Source organism: Acanthochromis polyacanthus, chromosome 23 (genome assembly GCF_021347895.1).
Source record: "Acanthochromis polyacanthus isolate Apoly-LR-REF ecotype Palm Island chromosome 23, KAUST_Apoly_ChrSc, whole genome shotgun sequence".
Classification (NCBI taxonomy): Eukaryota; Metazoa; Chordata; class Actinopteri; family Pomacentridae; genus Acanthochromis; species Acanthochromis polyacanthus.
Window position 1 is genome coordinate 15,279,508 of NC_067135.1, and position 15,491 is coordinate 15,294,998.

At 41.2% G+C, this 15,491-nt stretch overlaps 1 protein-coding gene across 2 annotated transcripts; it reads left to right on the forward strand.

The window, feature by feature from the left end:
• Positions 1-2,035: 2,035 nt before the first annotated feature.
• Positions 2,036-15,036, forward strand: lrp10 (low density lipoprotein receptor-related protein 10). 2 transcript variants are annotated; one of them, XM_051943978.1, is made up of 10 exons: positions 2,036-2,121; positions 5,189-5,371; positions 5,541-5,573; positions 5,935-6,079; positions 6,530-6,723; positions 6,851-7,413; positions 7,533-7,954; positions 10,404-10,598; positions 12,213-12,342; positions 13,084-15,036. In XM_051943978.1, exons 2-10 carry the CDS (start codon positions 5,323-5,325, stop codon positions 13,714-13,716), a joined length of 2,364 nt encoding a protein of 787 aa, XP_051799938.1. In that variant the 5' UTR covers positions 2,036-2,121; positions 5,189-5,322; the 3' UTR covers positions 13,717-15,036. The 2 variants fall into 2 exon arrangements, with proteins under 2 accessions (XP_051799938.1, XP_051799939.1); XM_051943979.1 differs by lacking the exon at positions 5,541-5,573.
• Positions 15,037-15,491: the final 455 nt, after the last annotated feature.

Sequence of the window (15,491 nt, forward strand, 5' to 3'; positions counted from 1 at the left end):
AGAGAGAGAGAGAGAGAGAGAGAGAGAGAGAGAGAGAGAGATGGGTTTCCTTAAGGTCCTCCTCCAGATGTGAAGACGTCATTTTTTTCATTGATGTGTGACGACATCTGACTGGTTTATCAGCGATTAGCACTGACTTAGTGATTAGTGAAATGTCAGCATAAATTCTGCTTAAATTATAATAAGAGAAAGTGCTCATGATTAAAGGTAATTTTATATGATATTATGTGTCTATTATTCACACATAACATTATCTGTGCTGCATAAACACCTACAATGCATTTCAGTGTTACAAAAGTGGAGCTAGTTAGATTTTTATGAACTTACCTTATGTTTCATTTGCAAAATCATAATCAAAAAAGCACTGCACCTCTGAGATGTAGGGAACTGAATAGTGCAATATTATTGAAGTATAACAAATAAAATGACTTTTGATGGGATTTAGTACAGAAACAAAAGTGCTTCATAAATTTAAAGACACCTGGTATTTCATTGTAAGTAAAAATTACACTATATTGGCAGAGCACAAATTAAAAATGCAACTTAAAGTCCTACATTTGGAATACTTGAATTTACACATCGTCTTTTGTACTTAACAAGATACTTGTGACAGTTACTTGTTGGATTATAAAGTTCATCAGAAACATGTCATCACTTGATAAAATATGAATCTTTGAAGTAAACTCAATTACACAGTTGTCTAAACTGACAATATTTCCATTGTCAACTCAGCTGCTGGGCATTTTCTCAATTAGTCTAACACTTGTCTGGTCTGTAAAATGTCAGAAAAACTGCTTGTCAGTGATCCCAAAACCCAGGATGACGTCCTCACATGTCTTGTTTTGCCCACAACCCTAAGATGTTCAGTTTATTTTCATAAAGGAGTAAAAAAAATCAGAAAATATTCACATATAAGAAGCTGGAATCAGAGAATTTAGATTTTTTTTCTTTAACTACTCAAACCGAATGCTTGATTATCAAAATAATTGGCTGCTATTTTAATAGTTGACATCTAATCAATCAACCTGCTGATTGTTGCAGCTCTAAGCGTTATTAGATCTGAAACAGTCACATAAAGTATAATCATGTGACTGACAAGTGCCATTCTGCTTCATGATGCACTTTTACCGAAATAAAAATTTGAATTCAATTTCTATTTTTACTGAAAATCACTATTCCACTGTTTTTGGTTGTTGCTTGGATCACTTGGGTCTTCGCTGTGCAGAATAACGTATACTTTGTGCAGAGGTTTGACACATTCATCTGCTAAATAAAAAAGTTTCTCTGTTGAGTTTTAAACATATAAGCAGAATCATAAGTCATTTGGAAGTGAGTCATGTGCAAGGATGAAATGTACACATGTGTAATGTGGAAACTTAAATTTTCCAGCTTACAGAGACTGACTTCACAGTGAAATTGATTATTTGTCGACTTTCTAGTAAAGAGGCGAGACGCAAAATCCTAAAAACTGTGTGGAATTAAAAGTATAATGTTATATTTTGACATGTCGAGGAGCTGGAGTATTTTTCAGTGGGAAAACATTTTATTTGAGTACAGAATGTCTAGAGTAATGTCGTTTGTCTTAAATGATGCCAAAGACTGATGAATAAAGGATCAGAATATTTCTTCTCTACTACTGAAATACAGAAGTAGAGGTATACAGCATATATAATGTAAATAAACGTTTTTAAAATACATAAGTACACTACTTAAAGAAATTCACTTAGTTCCATTTGTTTGTTGTAGTCTCATTTTTTTTATGAATCAAAACTGCTATTGGATATTTGCACCAACCAGCACTGACACCTTGTGTTTAAAAATGAACATTTCACATTTTAGACTCCATAAAATCCGCTACTGTCGCTTGTGTTCATAGATACATTTACAGTATACATACATATATATATATATATATATATATATATATATATATATATATATATATATTTGAAAGCCCATGTTTTAATATGAAGATCTTATTCAAAAAAACTGCGTGTGGACTTTTATGAATGAATAAAATCAGTTTCAGGGTGCGCATCACAAGCCCCGCCCCCTGCTGTCATGAGCTGAAACATACGGAAGTAGCTCAGAACTTGTCAACAAGAAAGGCCGACTGACATGGTAACGTACTCGTGTCCTGTCCTTTTTCTGATTTTGTTGCTCTGATGCCGCTTTTAATCAACATGTTGTAATTTCTTTGGCTACTAAAAGCCTCTGTGTCGTCCTCGGAAGCCGTTTCTCGTGGTGTCGCGGCCTACAAAAGGCGACGAGAGAAGTCGGGATGTTAGCAGCTAGCAGTTAGCTCGCCTTAGCGCTAACTGTTAAAGCTCTTGTGACTAAAGAAGGCTAGCAGCTGCTCCGTCCTGCTGCTACAAACCGAAACATCTCTCTTTTGAAAAAAACTAATTACGTTATTAATTGCTTGGGGAAAACATACAGTATTCATCGATCAAGGGTCATGATCCTGATGGTTTTACTTTACTGAAAATAAGAGACAGACTTTAAAACAGTTTGTTTGGCGAGAATTTGTTCGCGGAAATGGTGGCGTTCCTGGCGTCATTGTTGAGAAGATTATAGGAAGGAAATCGCTGTGAATATGTGTAAACAAAGATCAAAATAACCTCTACGTTTAAGGAGCCTCACTAAGTGCTCCTACACATTGTTTTCCTTCAATAACACATTACAACAACCAGACAGCATAAGCCGCATTACTGATAATATCTGCTACTTTGTATGGTTGAGGAAACTTGTTCTTGGTTAATCTCTTTGCTCTAATAAGCATGTCTGACAACATTTCTAAAAAAATCACTTTTCTACATTCTAAAAACTTTTTCAAGCGAATTCCACAATAAATTGGGAGCTTATCAAATGGTTTTGGACGCTACACTGTGTAATCTATTTCAAATTCAGACAGAATACATAAATAAATGCTGATATTATTACTATTTTCTTGACTATTTGATTAGATGTTTGGTCTATTACAAAAAAATGTAAACAAAATCTGAAATTGACAATAAACATCCACCAGTGTTTCCCAAAGCTCAAGATGATGTCAAATAGTTTGTCTTTAATCCAAAAAGAGTACTTTTATTCTCATAAATTACTCCATCTAATTGATTGATTATTGGCGTAGTCGATAATTAGTTTGATAGTTGAACTAATTGAATCATTAACTAATTGTTGTAACTCTTACAAGAAAGCTCTTGGAATTGAGATTAGTAACTTTAAACTACTGTAGTTGTTGGTTGATGAAGAGATCCATCCATCCATCCTCTATACACCGCTTTATCCTCATTAGGGTTGCGGGGGGTGCTGGAGCCTATCCCAGCTGACTCGGGCGAAGGCAGGGGACACCCAGGACAGGTCGCCAGTCTGTCTGATGAAGAGATTATTTTCCAAATATTTCACTCTAATGAAGCTGAATGAAAGAAAAAAATCCCATCACTGGTTTCTGCAGTTGGAGTTTAGTTTTGAAAATGCACGTTTTCCAACTGAATGATGAAAAGTAAAAGAAATCAAGAGTTTAGCATCGTATCAAACTCAGAAACTGGCACCTATTTACCTTCAGGAAGTTGTAAACAGTGAATTGCTTAGGGATTTTTGGTTTAAAAAATACAAAGATAAGCAACTAATTATTCATGTAAATTGCCTGCAATTTGATGAGTCAGTTACACAAGTAATTGTGTCCTGATAGAGGCAGAGTTATTGGGATTTTGTTTGTGGAAACAACTATCATACTATCAGTCCAAGGACAGACACCGGCTGAATAAGCTGATTAAGAGGACGATCTCCACAGCTGGTGTTGAGCTAGAATCAGTCCAGCAGGTGTCTGGGGTGACAATGCTCAGGAAACTGAACTCTATGATGAACATTGCTTCTCGCGCACGACTACATCCGGACGTATTTCAGCAGAACACCTTAAGCCACAGACTCGGTGCAGCAGGAAGTCCTTCCTACCAGCTGCAGTCAGACTTTCACAGTAGTTGACATTAATATTTGAACTCATGAGTTACATGCTGTGCACACAGTGGCGGCTGGTGGTGAAATTTGTTGGGTGGGCTAACAAATGCATAATACCGATTAAATGGTTAACACAGCTGCAAAAGCAACATCACCTATGATACACACAGTTACGTCAATTACAGGTACACTATACTTTTTTAGTGCTCTACATCAACACTCTCTCTCACTCACTCACTCACTCTCTCACTCACACACACACACACACACACACACCACTACAAAACGTGTTCCAACTGCAACGACTGCCCACAGATAGCCTGCTGCAACTGTCTTATTACAACTGTTTGGCGACATGTGGTGCAAAACACGCCTTCAGTACAACAGATGACCTCAGCAAAAACAAGGTGTCACAGTCCTTTAACAGGTCAACATGGGCCTACCTTATTTGAAAAGAAGCTCACATCGACGGCCGATGTGATCCCAGTCTCTTAACTTCCAGCTTTTCCTCCAAAGACATTGAGGAAAATGGACAAGAAAGCAAATAATCCACCTCGTTCATGCTAACGCTCGCCATAGCTTAACCTTTTCTCACTGTGTCAAAGGCCTGTGGGCTGAGTGAAGTTAGCCCAAATTATCAGTAAATCACGGGGGTGGGACATGACACCTGTCAATCACTTACAAGAACGAAATGAATGAAAGCGGACTGTATCTGCTGGGGCTGTAAAAAAATAAGCCCATTTAGAGATATTCTATGTTTTTCTTTTGACTGATTGGTGCTCTTGCTACCTTTTTTCACCTAAACTTAAAACAATCTATTGTAAGTTATTTTAAAAATAATTTTCTCATCTTTTTTGTGTTTGCTTGGGAGGGCTTAGCCCTGTTAGCCCATTTCTACCAGCCGTCCCTGTGTGCATATGTTTTTAACTTTTATAGTTTTTCTAACTTCTATCCTCTGTATATGGTCGCACTGGTGACTGTTAGCGTTGGTGTTCTGTCAGGTTCGTGGGTCGTCTGTGTGTTTACATGCTGCTGTTATAAGTAATTCCTGAAAAGGGTTGATAAAGTATTATTCTGTAATTTATGCAAGCGTATAAAATACATTATTAATTATCCGTTATACTCTTACATACATAATAGTATGATAGTTGTTATGACTTTAATATAATGTGGTGAATGTGAGCCAATAATCTAACTCTCCTCTATCTTCTCTTTCTTCATTCTGCAGGCAAAGTCTTCCTGAACAAAACCTCCTAAAATGGCGCTTCTCTGACGTTTTTTTTTTTTTTTTTACCCTAAATCTTCAGTTATTTTTTCTTTCCAGTGTAATTTTAAATATTTTACTGGAGCAACGTTGCCACAATGACAGTCAGTTGCAACCTTTGTGCCCTCCTCATTTTCTCCATAATAGGTGAGTGAATGCACCTACTCTAAACTGTTTATGTCCATCTAAGGTGCCTGTGTGTCAACCAAAGGTCATATTTGTAGTTTTTATGTCATACAGCATTTACATCCTCTTATCAGTGGCGATTCTAAAACTCCTGTCTGACTGGTTTGGTTTTTGCTTATTTCATCTGCAGCATGCAGCCGTTTTACGCCTGCCCTCAGCTCTGGTAAGAAGACAGACTAGTCAGCATTGTCTCATGTTGTGTCTGTCATGACAGGATTTTTCAGTCCGTAATCATGCTGCATGTGTTTCTCAAACTGGCAGTCTACCATCAGTGAAAATACCAATAACTGCTGGATGACATTTGACGATGCTTCCTCATGATTCACGTTTTTTCAGCACATCACTGCTCTTTTAAATGTAATAGGACAACATAATCTGTGCTGTATGACATTTAGACTACATTTGTTTGGCTGCTAACATTTAGTTTCTACTTCACTGGATTTGGCATCTCACAATAACACTTTACAAGCTTCCAAAATAGGAGCCATTTTAACTTTTTCATCTTTTGTCTTTTTGTTGCTCAGCCCGCTGTGGGCATTCCCTGCAGGTCTTAGACAGTAAAGTGGGAGAGATCAGGAGTTCTGCTTACCACAGCTATTCCTACCACTTTGGCCCAACCAATGACTGCTGGATCATTAAGGGTTTGGAAGGAGAACCAATCATCCTCAGGTACAAATGCTGTCAGCATTCAAAATGCCACATAAACAGGACATTTCTTTCAGGGCAATGAATAAATAAATTGCCCCGAGCTATTTGCAAATCAGATGACCAGAAATAATTAGAGATTTAGAGGAACTGAATGCCTTGTAAACATTTGTAGACTACTTGTGCAGAGCTGCCTGGTTGTTTTCTGCAGTTATCACAAATTGCTCAAAAAATTTCAGTCATGCTGCATTCAATGCTACATTTGGATGTTGAGATATATTATTCCATAGTATGTTGAATAACTGTGAATAAAATATTAGTTTTTAGCTTATCCAGCAAATGAAATGCGGGACACAAACTTTATGACATTAATAGCTGAAGACATGGCAGATTTTCTGACAGTTGCCCTTTTTTTCTACATAAAGTTGTCCGTTCACAGACCTGCCTGTTCTCTTGTTACAATTCCCTTCTCAGCTTCTCCCAGTTTTCGGCACGGTGTAGAAAGGAATGGGTGTCTATAAAATCATCAGCTGGCGGTGAGCCGGTTGTCCTTTGTGGGTCCAAGCTGCCTCAGCCTTTGGAATTTCCAGGGGGAAACATTACAGTGATGCACCACTTCCTCCCACATCTGTACCCCGTGTCATCATTTCTGTTGAGCTACGCCAGAGGTGCGACAGTGTGACATCTAGTTTTCCAATTTCTTTGTGAGTTTTTGTTGCAAGATGCGCTTCTTCTTGCGAAAAGACCATCTAACTGTTTTTTCTTTTTCGTGCTTTTCTGTTTGTTCACATCCAGACACGGATGACTGCCCAGAGACGTCTTTTGAATGCCTTGGAGGTCGGTGCCTCCCGCTCTCCTGGCGCTGTAACGGCCAGGTGGAATGTCTCGGTGAAGGGGATCATTTCGGCACAGACGAACAGGACTGTGATGCAGAATTGGACAATGAAAGACCCCCAAAGTATGACAACACGGAGGAAGAGGATGCTAAAACTGAGGCCTATACAGAGAGGAACCAGGATAGCGACTCAGAGAGACGTCAGGTCGGCTCAGCTGAGCAGTACTCTGATCTGTGGCCGCTGGAGAAGGAGCACGCCCAGCTGGATCGAAAGCAGTCTCAGGCTCACAAGGAGATTGTAGTGACTCCCACTCCCATTGAGTGGCCTTGTGGAGGGCTTCTCCAGACCTTTTATGGGACCTTCTCCCCTCCAACATCTCCAGGTTCCCTTTTCTGTGTCTGGACTCTGGACCCTCAGGACTCCAGGCCGCTGAGGCTGGACCTCCGGCAGCTGGTTCTGGGCTCTGGGGATAAACTCACTGTTTCCAACAGAGAGCAAGGCAAAGGAGACATTATTAAAATTGTGAGTTTACTCAACTGAGAATTGTATCTAAGCAATTAATGCACCTCATGCTGCTTTCTCTTATTAACAAAAAAGCTATCAAAGCATAAGATGATGTTCTCTTTCTTGCATTCTGACAGATCACCACCTCCTCGAATTACAAATCGGTCCAAGTTGAATCCCATACCGGCCTGCTGTCGTTGACGTATGAGAAAATTTCTGACTCAGTGGGGATTGGGTTTAATGCCACGTTCCGTGTCGGGAGCTACTGCCCTCCGTGGGAAGGTCGGTGTGGAGGAGCAGCAGGAGGTTGCTTCACCCAGGAGCAGCGCTGCGATGGGAAATGGGACTGTCCTGAGACAGGGAGGGACGAGGCGGGCTGCGGGGGATGCCGTCCGAACCAGTTTCCCTGCGGACAGAGAGGGATGGGACCCGGCATCCGCAGACCGGTGTGTTACCCAATGTCTGAGAGATGCAACTACCAGCTGAACTGTTCTGACGGCAGCGACGAGAGGGACTGCACTGTGTGTCAGCCGGGGACCTTTCATTGTGACAGCGACAGGTGAGTGTACACACGTGTGCCTGTTTTTCTAAATAGTTTCTGACTGAACACCTGTTTATCACCCAAACCCAGAAAGGACTGAAGTAGGGCAGTTTTTAGCGGCAAATGATGAAACTGATTAGCCGTTGTGTCGTCCTGAGGGTCAAAAATGACCCGTTTTAGTTTGAAAATGTGAGAAAAAAAATTTTTTTCACAGTGAAACTTCTGATGTGCACATTTTCAGCATTTTTGGGAAATCTGAACATTTTTGGTTGGAAATAAAGAAATGTTGAAAATATTTCTTAAGAACATCCACAAAAAAATCAACCAAAATCCAGCGAAATTCGCTGGATTTTGGTTGATTTTTTTGTGGATGTTCTTAAAATGTTAAGTTTTACTGATATATATATATATATATACATGTAATAATTTTAGATATTTTAGGATTTTTTTTGGGAAGGTTTTGTACAAATTTTTTTGCAAATATTTACAAAATCTTTTTTTTTTGTTTTTTTTAAATAAAACTTTCAAGGGAAACTTTTAAGGAATTATTGGAATTTTCTTTCTGAAGATTTTGCAAATTTTCAGAACTTTGGGGATTTTTTTGCTAAATTTTTTGCTTTTTTCAGAGAAGGAAACAATATTTTTTTGGTGCCTGTTAATCAAGACAACAGGAGGGTTAAACTGAGCACCTACCTCTACTCTGGTGCTCAGAGCTTGTTCTTTACCACAGAAACAGGAACGCTCATCCAGGTTGTTGTAGTCGTCGTTAGGGTACTGTTCTTTAGTTTTTCTATTGATTGTTAAGTCAGATGGGTTGTTGCATAATTATGATCAGATTAGTGAAATACCAGAGAGAGGTGTATGTTATTTATAATGCAAGAGTGTGAGTAAGAAGGTGTGTGCAGAAATGTGGCCAATATCCGATATTAAATGGATTTTTCTGAAGTAATTAGTGCTTAGTATGTTTTGTTTGTGGCTTCACAGTTGTGTTGCAGTTCAGTCATATTTCAGCAGTAGGTGTGATCGTTGATACCTCAACATCTGGCCAGCAAATCTTACAAGAGATGAAAAGCAAAGTGTGAGAAAGCTTTCAAACTTAGATTACCATTTTAAATAGAATTCACTGTGTTGGTGTGCAGTTTGTTTTATTTCTATATAGGGCTGGGCGATATGACCAAAATTTTATATCCCGATACGATATACATCACGATATAGCATATTTTTGGTAAAATTCAATGAATGAGTGGGACCGGGCAGCGGCATACCTTGCAAAGTACGGTAGTCTGATCCTTGTCGGTCTTTTTAAATCCAAACCACCGCCATATGACAGAAGTTCCCCCTCTTTTAGGTACAAGCTCGTCGGTTTGAGCTGGTTGTTCGTGTGCATATTTCCCAGTTTGCATGTAATTGTAATCAACGTTGTAGGAGAGGAATAACGTTGTGGAAGAGACCAAAAAGTGCGTATAAAACACCCAAAATCTGTTTTTGAACTAGAGGCTAAATGCTGTGGTTTATTTTAGTATGACAGTGAAGAAACATTTTCATTTATATTCCGCTCCGTAAGTCTGGATGGGATCTGTAGTGACTTTGTTCATGCCCGATTCATCTGTCGTCTGACCGCGGAGTGATGTGGGTCTCCTCTAATCAGACGCTGGGACTGCTGCGGGGTTACTGGACTGACAGCCTGTTCTTTGGGAGGGGGAGGGAGGAGCTCACAGCAGCACCTGCTGCTTGTTGAGGACAGTAACTGCAGAATGAGCCGAGTTTTCCTGTCAGAGTCTCCAAAATGGCACAAAAAGTTGCTAGATTTGTCGCTAGTCACTTTTGACAAAAAAAAAGTCACTAGGACGCTTTGGAAAGTCGCTAGATTTAGCGAGAAAGTCGCTAAGTTGGCAACACTGCCGCGTGCCTGGGCTTGCCTTAGGGCACGTCGGTGACGTAAAATAGTGCCGTAAAGCGTGTTTTGCGACACTGCGATATAAACGATAGGATCTTCACATAAAACGATAGACATTTTCTACCGTCCAGGCGATATCTATCGTCATATCGCCCAGCCCTATTTCTATACATATATACCGATTGTGGTCACCTCAACTGGGACTCAAACTTCCCTTCACGCTCTAATTGTGTGCCTTCTCCTTGTTCTCATAATAATACCTAAACAAAACGTACTAAATGACAAAAACAACTAAAAGTTCTGATGACAAACAGCAGACAGTCATTATACTGTGTGTCTTGAAATTAGGCATGGTCCTGCTACATTATTTCAGAAATTGCTTCATCCATAACGCCTTTTATCTTGACCAATTCCACTGTTCCAGTATCTCATCATGGTTCAGGTTCCTGTGCTTTTCATTGTGGGTGTTATCGCAGAGGGCTCTGGATGTATTTTCTAGGGAAATTGAATCTCTCGCTCACATGGTTCCTGGATATTCTAGCAACAAATGGCCCTTTGTCCCCTCTGCAGGTGTGTGTTTGAGAGCTGGCGCTGTGACGGTCAGGTGGACTGCAAAGACGGCAGAGACGAGCTCAACTGCCCCGTCATCCTGCCCCGCAAGGTCATCACCGCGGCAACGGTGGGGAGCCTGGTGTGTGGACTGCTGCTGGTCATCGCCATGGGCTGCACATGTAAACTCTACTCTCTCAGGACCAGGGAGTACAGGTAACTGTTATTTCCAGACAAGACAGAAGTGCTCCGGTAGCAGCTACTGAGTCCGTAACTGAGTAGCAAAGCAAAACTCGAATCATATAAAATGCATACTAAGGCAGCAGGGCGTCACATAAGAGCTCGCCTGTTGCAACTGTGTGCTGTTGGTCATTTTCTAATGTTCTGGTGCTGTGGGAATAAAGTTGGGCTCTCTTTCTTCTTTTCCATCTCCTTTTTCTTCTTCAGTGTCTCTAGGCAGTAAATACACCTCGGCTCCTTCCTATGTGAACATCCTACAACAGATAATTTGTGGTTTCTTTTTGGACTGGGTGGGCAGATGGTATGATAGAGCTCATGCTGTGCTTAAGATCAGGCGTTTGACCTGCCGGGTCAAAAACAGCCCTCAGTCCTGGTGCTCTCTTAGGTGTTGCACTCAGTGTTCAGGTCATGGTGAGCCGTGAACTTTGTAATCTTGCCGATTTGTTAATCAGACATTCTGTTGATACTTGGCGTTTGTCCCAGCCATCTGTGCCTGCTCTGCCTCTGTGGTACATTTCCACAGAGCTTTCACTTCCCCCTCTCACTGTTAGAGGTACATGGGATTGATTTTTATGTAAAACAGCCCTAAAGATCCTAACCTTACTTGTATGTTATTTTTGATTATTATAGCATAGTCATCATACATTTTCTTTAATTGTAAAGGATTATATCGTTTGTTTATTTTTAGCTTTTTCAAATAAATTGTCTTTTTAGCCTTCATATCAGGAGGATATTAAAAGTGTATGTAGTATATTATACAATGTGAGAATACCTTAAAAATGACCCAAATGACTCAAAATTTCTCCAAAATCACTGAAATAATCTGTCCAAAATACCTCGAAATTTGTTCAGAATAAATGAAAAATGGCAACAAAATCTCAAAATAACTTAAAATATTGTCCTAAATGACTCAAGATTTCTGCAAAACAACAGAAAAATAGTCTAAATAGCTCGTAAATCATAGAAATTCCTTTAAAATGATCCAAAATATTTAAAGTTTGTTTCCAACGTCCACAAACAAACGCCAGGAACAACTTAACATCTGTCCGAGATGTCTTCAAAGTTGTCCAAAAAACTTGAAATTTGTCAAAAGCAACTTATAGAATGTGAGAATACCTTCAAAATCATCCAAAATGACTAAAGACTTATTTAAAATTACTGACAAATGTGTCCAAAATTCCTTTAAAATGGTTCACAGTGAATAAAAAAAATGGTTAATGGCACCAAAATATTTTCAAAAATGGCTCAAAAATTGTCAAAATAACTTAATTTTGTTCCAGAACGAGTCGAGATCTGTCCAAGATGTCTTGAAAATGGTCCAAAATGACTGAAACTTCACAGAGTTTAACGTCTTTTTATTTAGATCTGGTATTGATGACATCTAGATGGAATAGCTGATGGCAATTCTGACTCTGATTGATCTTCTGATCGACCTTCTCTATTCTGTGCAATAAAATAGCTATCGTACTGTACAAAGTAGCTCTAAAAATTAGATATTTTTGTATTCTTACTGTATGTCTGTCTGTCAAGGGCTTCACAACAAAAAATAATAGGTGTTGGCGTCTAAAAGTGTCTCTCTCTTTCTGGCAGCATGTTTGCTCCAATCAGCCGCCAGGAAGCAGAGTTGATCCAGCAGCAGGCTCCTCCCTCCTACGGTCAGCTGATTGCCCGGGGCATCATCCCCCCAGTGGAGGACTTCCCCACAGAAAACCCCAATGAGGTGAGAAAGCGGCGCCACACGGACTTTTAACAGCCTGCAGGGATGCGCGAAATTATGACTAGCATTTGCTCCGTGTTTCTTTTAGATGATGATTACTTCTGCTATGGCGTGCAACATGTTGGGCTTCATTTAGCTCGACTCTTCGCTTTATCTCCACATTTCTAACCAGTTATTTCCTCATATCGATGCTATGTATTTTGTGCTTCCTTACATGTAAGCTGACTGTCTGTCCTTTTACGTCTTGGAGCACCTCAGTTTAAAGTGAAGCTAGTCTGGAAACCAAACCCCTCATGTAAGCTGTGTGAATTCCTTACACCTCCTCTTGAGCCCTAAATAAATTAAGTCAGTGCTCTGGAATTCAGAAGAGAGAGGTATGATAACCTCCAGGTACAATAAACTGCATATTGCGACTGCTGGTCTCCGTTCACTCACATGCTGTCATCTATAGAAGTGCCGTCTGTCTTTAAGTGTTGTGCTTCACTTGAACAGCCTTATTGATCCCCAGCAGGCTGTGGACTGTAGTGGGAGGAGTGTTCAGATGAAAGCTGACGTGCTGTTGTCACGTAGGTTCAATTTAAGGTGTTTTATTGTCCTAAGATCAGGGCAGCTGAGGTAGTGGAGGCGAAGGGATTGAGCGTGTGAAACAAAGGCTGGGCTCAAGCTTCCATCAGTGTCTTGTGAATGGAAAACTTCTTTACCATTATTTAATCAATTTGCTGTCTCCATTCTCCTTCTTGTCAGACTTCTTCTCTTTCTCTGAGGGGAATCCTCCAGCTCCTCCGTCAGGATGCTGTCAACTCGCCACACCGCAGACGCAGGCCCCGATTCGTCCGCCGGGCTGTTCGCCGCATGAGGAGGTGGGGTCTAATCCCCAGGCCTCCCTCCAGGCCAACTCAGGCGTCAAGCTCCAGCCAGCAGCAGTCGGACGCTGCTCCGCCTGCTCAGGAACCGGCTCACTCCGCCCCCACCAGCTCCTCACTGGCTGTGGAGGCCGTCAACCAGCCGGTGCCTCAGAAACTCGGTTTGTTGGCTCAGTCGGAGCAGCAGCAGCAGCAGCAGCAGGAAGCACCGGCTCTGTCACTGCCCCCACCACCTGTCGCCTCCCCACCTCCCCCGTACGCTCCCCCAGCTCCAACCTTGGCCTCACCCCACACTCCCCCCGTCGCCGTCCCAAGTAGCCCCTCTCTGGCCTCCATCTTCCACACCCTGGGCCTGAGTATCTCCCTCTTCAGAGCCTCGCCCTCTTCCTCCACCAACTCCATGCCCCTCTCTGCCTCTCCTTCCTTCTCCTCGTCTTCCTCAGATGACGAGGTGCTGCTTATCCCGCTGTCTGAAGACGCCACTTCAGAGGACGACGTGCCCATGCTCACCTGAACGACCTCCTCCTCCCCCTCTCCCCACCCACCCGTTGCTTTCCCTCCCCGCTACTTCTTCCTCCTCTGATGATAACTGACACCCAGTCTTTCCACATTTGTTTGAACTTAAGCACAGGAGTGGCCCACAGTAAGACTTATCCTCTCTGTGCACGTCTGGTGCCTTTTGAAATTGCTTTGAGTTGGATTTATTGACAGATGGAATCAAGTATTTTGACCATTTAAAAACAAACGAACAAAAAAAGACCTCCTTTAGAAAATGTAGACGAAAGGCATGGCTGACGTATGTCGGAGACGAAGTGCAGGTGAGTATTGGTTGTACACTTAATTAATGCTGGACTGCACATAGAAGGTAAACTTTTGCACAGAAGAATCTTCCCTATCCAGATACTGAGGCAGGCTACTGTCTGATTGAATGATCAGAGTTCTTATGATGGAAATTGTTGTGTTTGTATGACTGCAACTGTGTGAGTGCAATTGCGTTTTCGTCTTACATAGACAGTGGAGTATGATTGTAGATGTGGATTATTGTCTCCACATACTTCTGCCACTCGCATCCAGTCTCGTCTCAGAGAAAATTACTGACAACAACCGTTTCCCCTATTTAAGTGCCTTTTTAAGGAGATTGAGATAATTCCTGGATTACACGCTGCACACAGAAACACACAGAGGCTCATGTTTTCCTCACATCACAGCACGCATCGACACATCAGTGGCTTTATGACACCACGAAGGAAGTGCATGTCCACACTGCAAGCTGGCAATAATGACTTTTTGGGGCCCCTGTTTTAGTGCACATCGATCGCAGCATAACTGCGTGTTTAAATGCGCACTTCCCAACAGGATGAATGTAATCTACAAAATGCAAACGTGTCAAAAGACAATCTCTCCGGTGCCTGATTTCATGATGTGAGTGTGAGTGTGTGTGTGTGTGTGTGGTGTGCACAGAAAGACGAGGCGCCCTGGTGGTGATAGCGGGCCCCAAATTCACAAAATAAACCTCATCTCCTGACGGGACTCGATCGCATTCTGTCACGTTTTGACACAACAGACTTGTGGTGTGCCATTTGTATTATTATTATTGTACGTTTTATGGTGTCTTTGTTTCTGCAAGTTGCATATCTTTTTGTTTTTTTCCCTCTTAAGTTGTTCTTTTTTTTGCTTTGTTGAATGTATTAGGGTCGATGTGGAGTAGCCAGAAGTTTTAAATTTACAAAGTTATGAGGTAAATAAGAGAGAAAGTGATTTTATGGTTTTATTAGGGTCAACTTCACTGTATATAAGTAAAGATGGGGCTGAGATTAAACGATTTGCACTTTTAGGTGGTGTGTGTTGTGTTTCTGGGGGCGGTGAGGTGTCTGATACCTCAGTAGCAGAGATAGCAGAGTTGTTGCATTGTGCTTTGTATTCAGAAGTCCTGTGGTAATTCACACAGACTCATGAAAGAGCTGTCCTTGGTTGATCTGGAAGTGGAAGAAAGGCGGAAGCTCAGATTGTAGCTCTGGTGTGCAGGATACAAGACAAGCGCAGAGGAAAAAGAAGATAATTGCTTCACTGCTGAGGACTGAGGCTACATGGATGGACTGAGGATCACAGCCGCCTACAAGGTAATTAGAGCTGGAAAATTAGCGCTGCAGAAAGGTGAGACCTGAAGTTAGGCACATGAATAGTGTCTTTAGTTGTTACAAAGTGCACAAAATCAACCAAAAATTTGACAGTTATAACCTTTGATGTGACGTGGGAGATGAGTTACTGCAATTTCTGTAGTAGTTCAGT

Coding starts and splice junctions, on each gene's coding strand:
- lrp10 (XM_051943978.1), top strand. CDS start 5,323: ATGACAGTCAGTTGCAACCTTTGTGCCCTCCTCATTTTCTCCATAATA. Junction 6,080..6,529: donor GGAGAACCAATCATCCTCAG/GTACAAATGCTG, acceptor TTCCCTTCTCAG/CTTCTCCCAGTTTTCGGCAC. Junction 6,724..6,850: donor TCTGTTGAGCTACGCCAGAG/GTGCGACAGTGT, acceptor GTTCACATCCAG/ACACGGATGACTGCCCAGAG.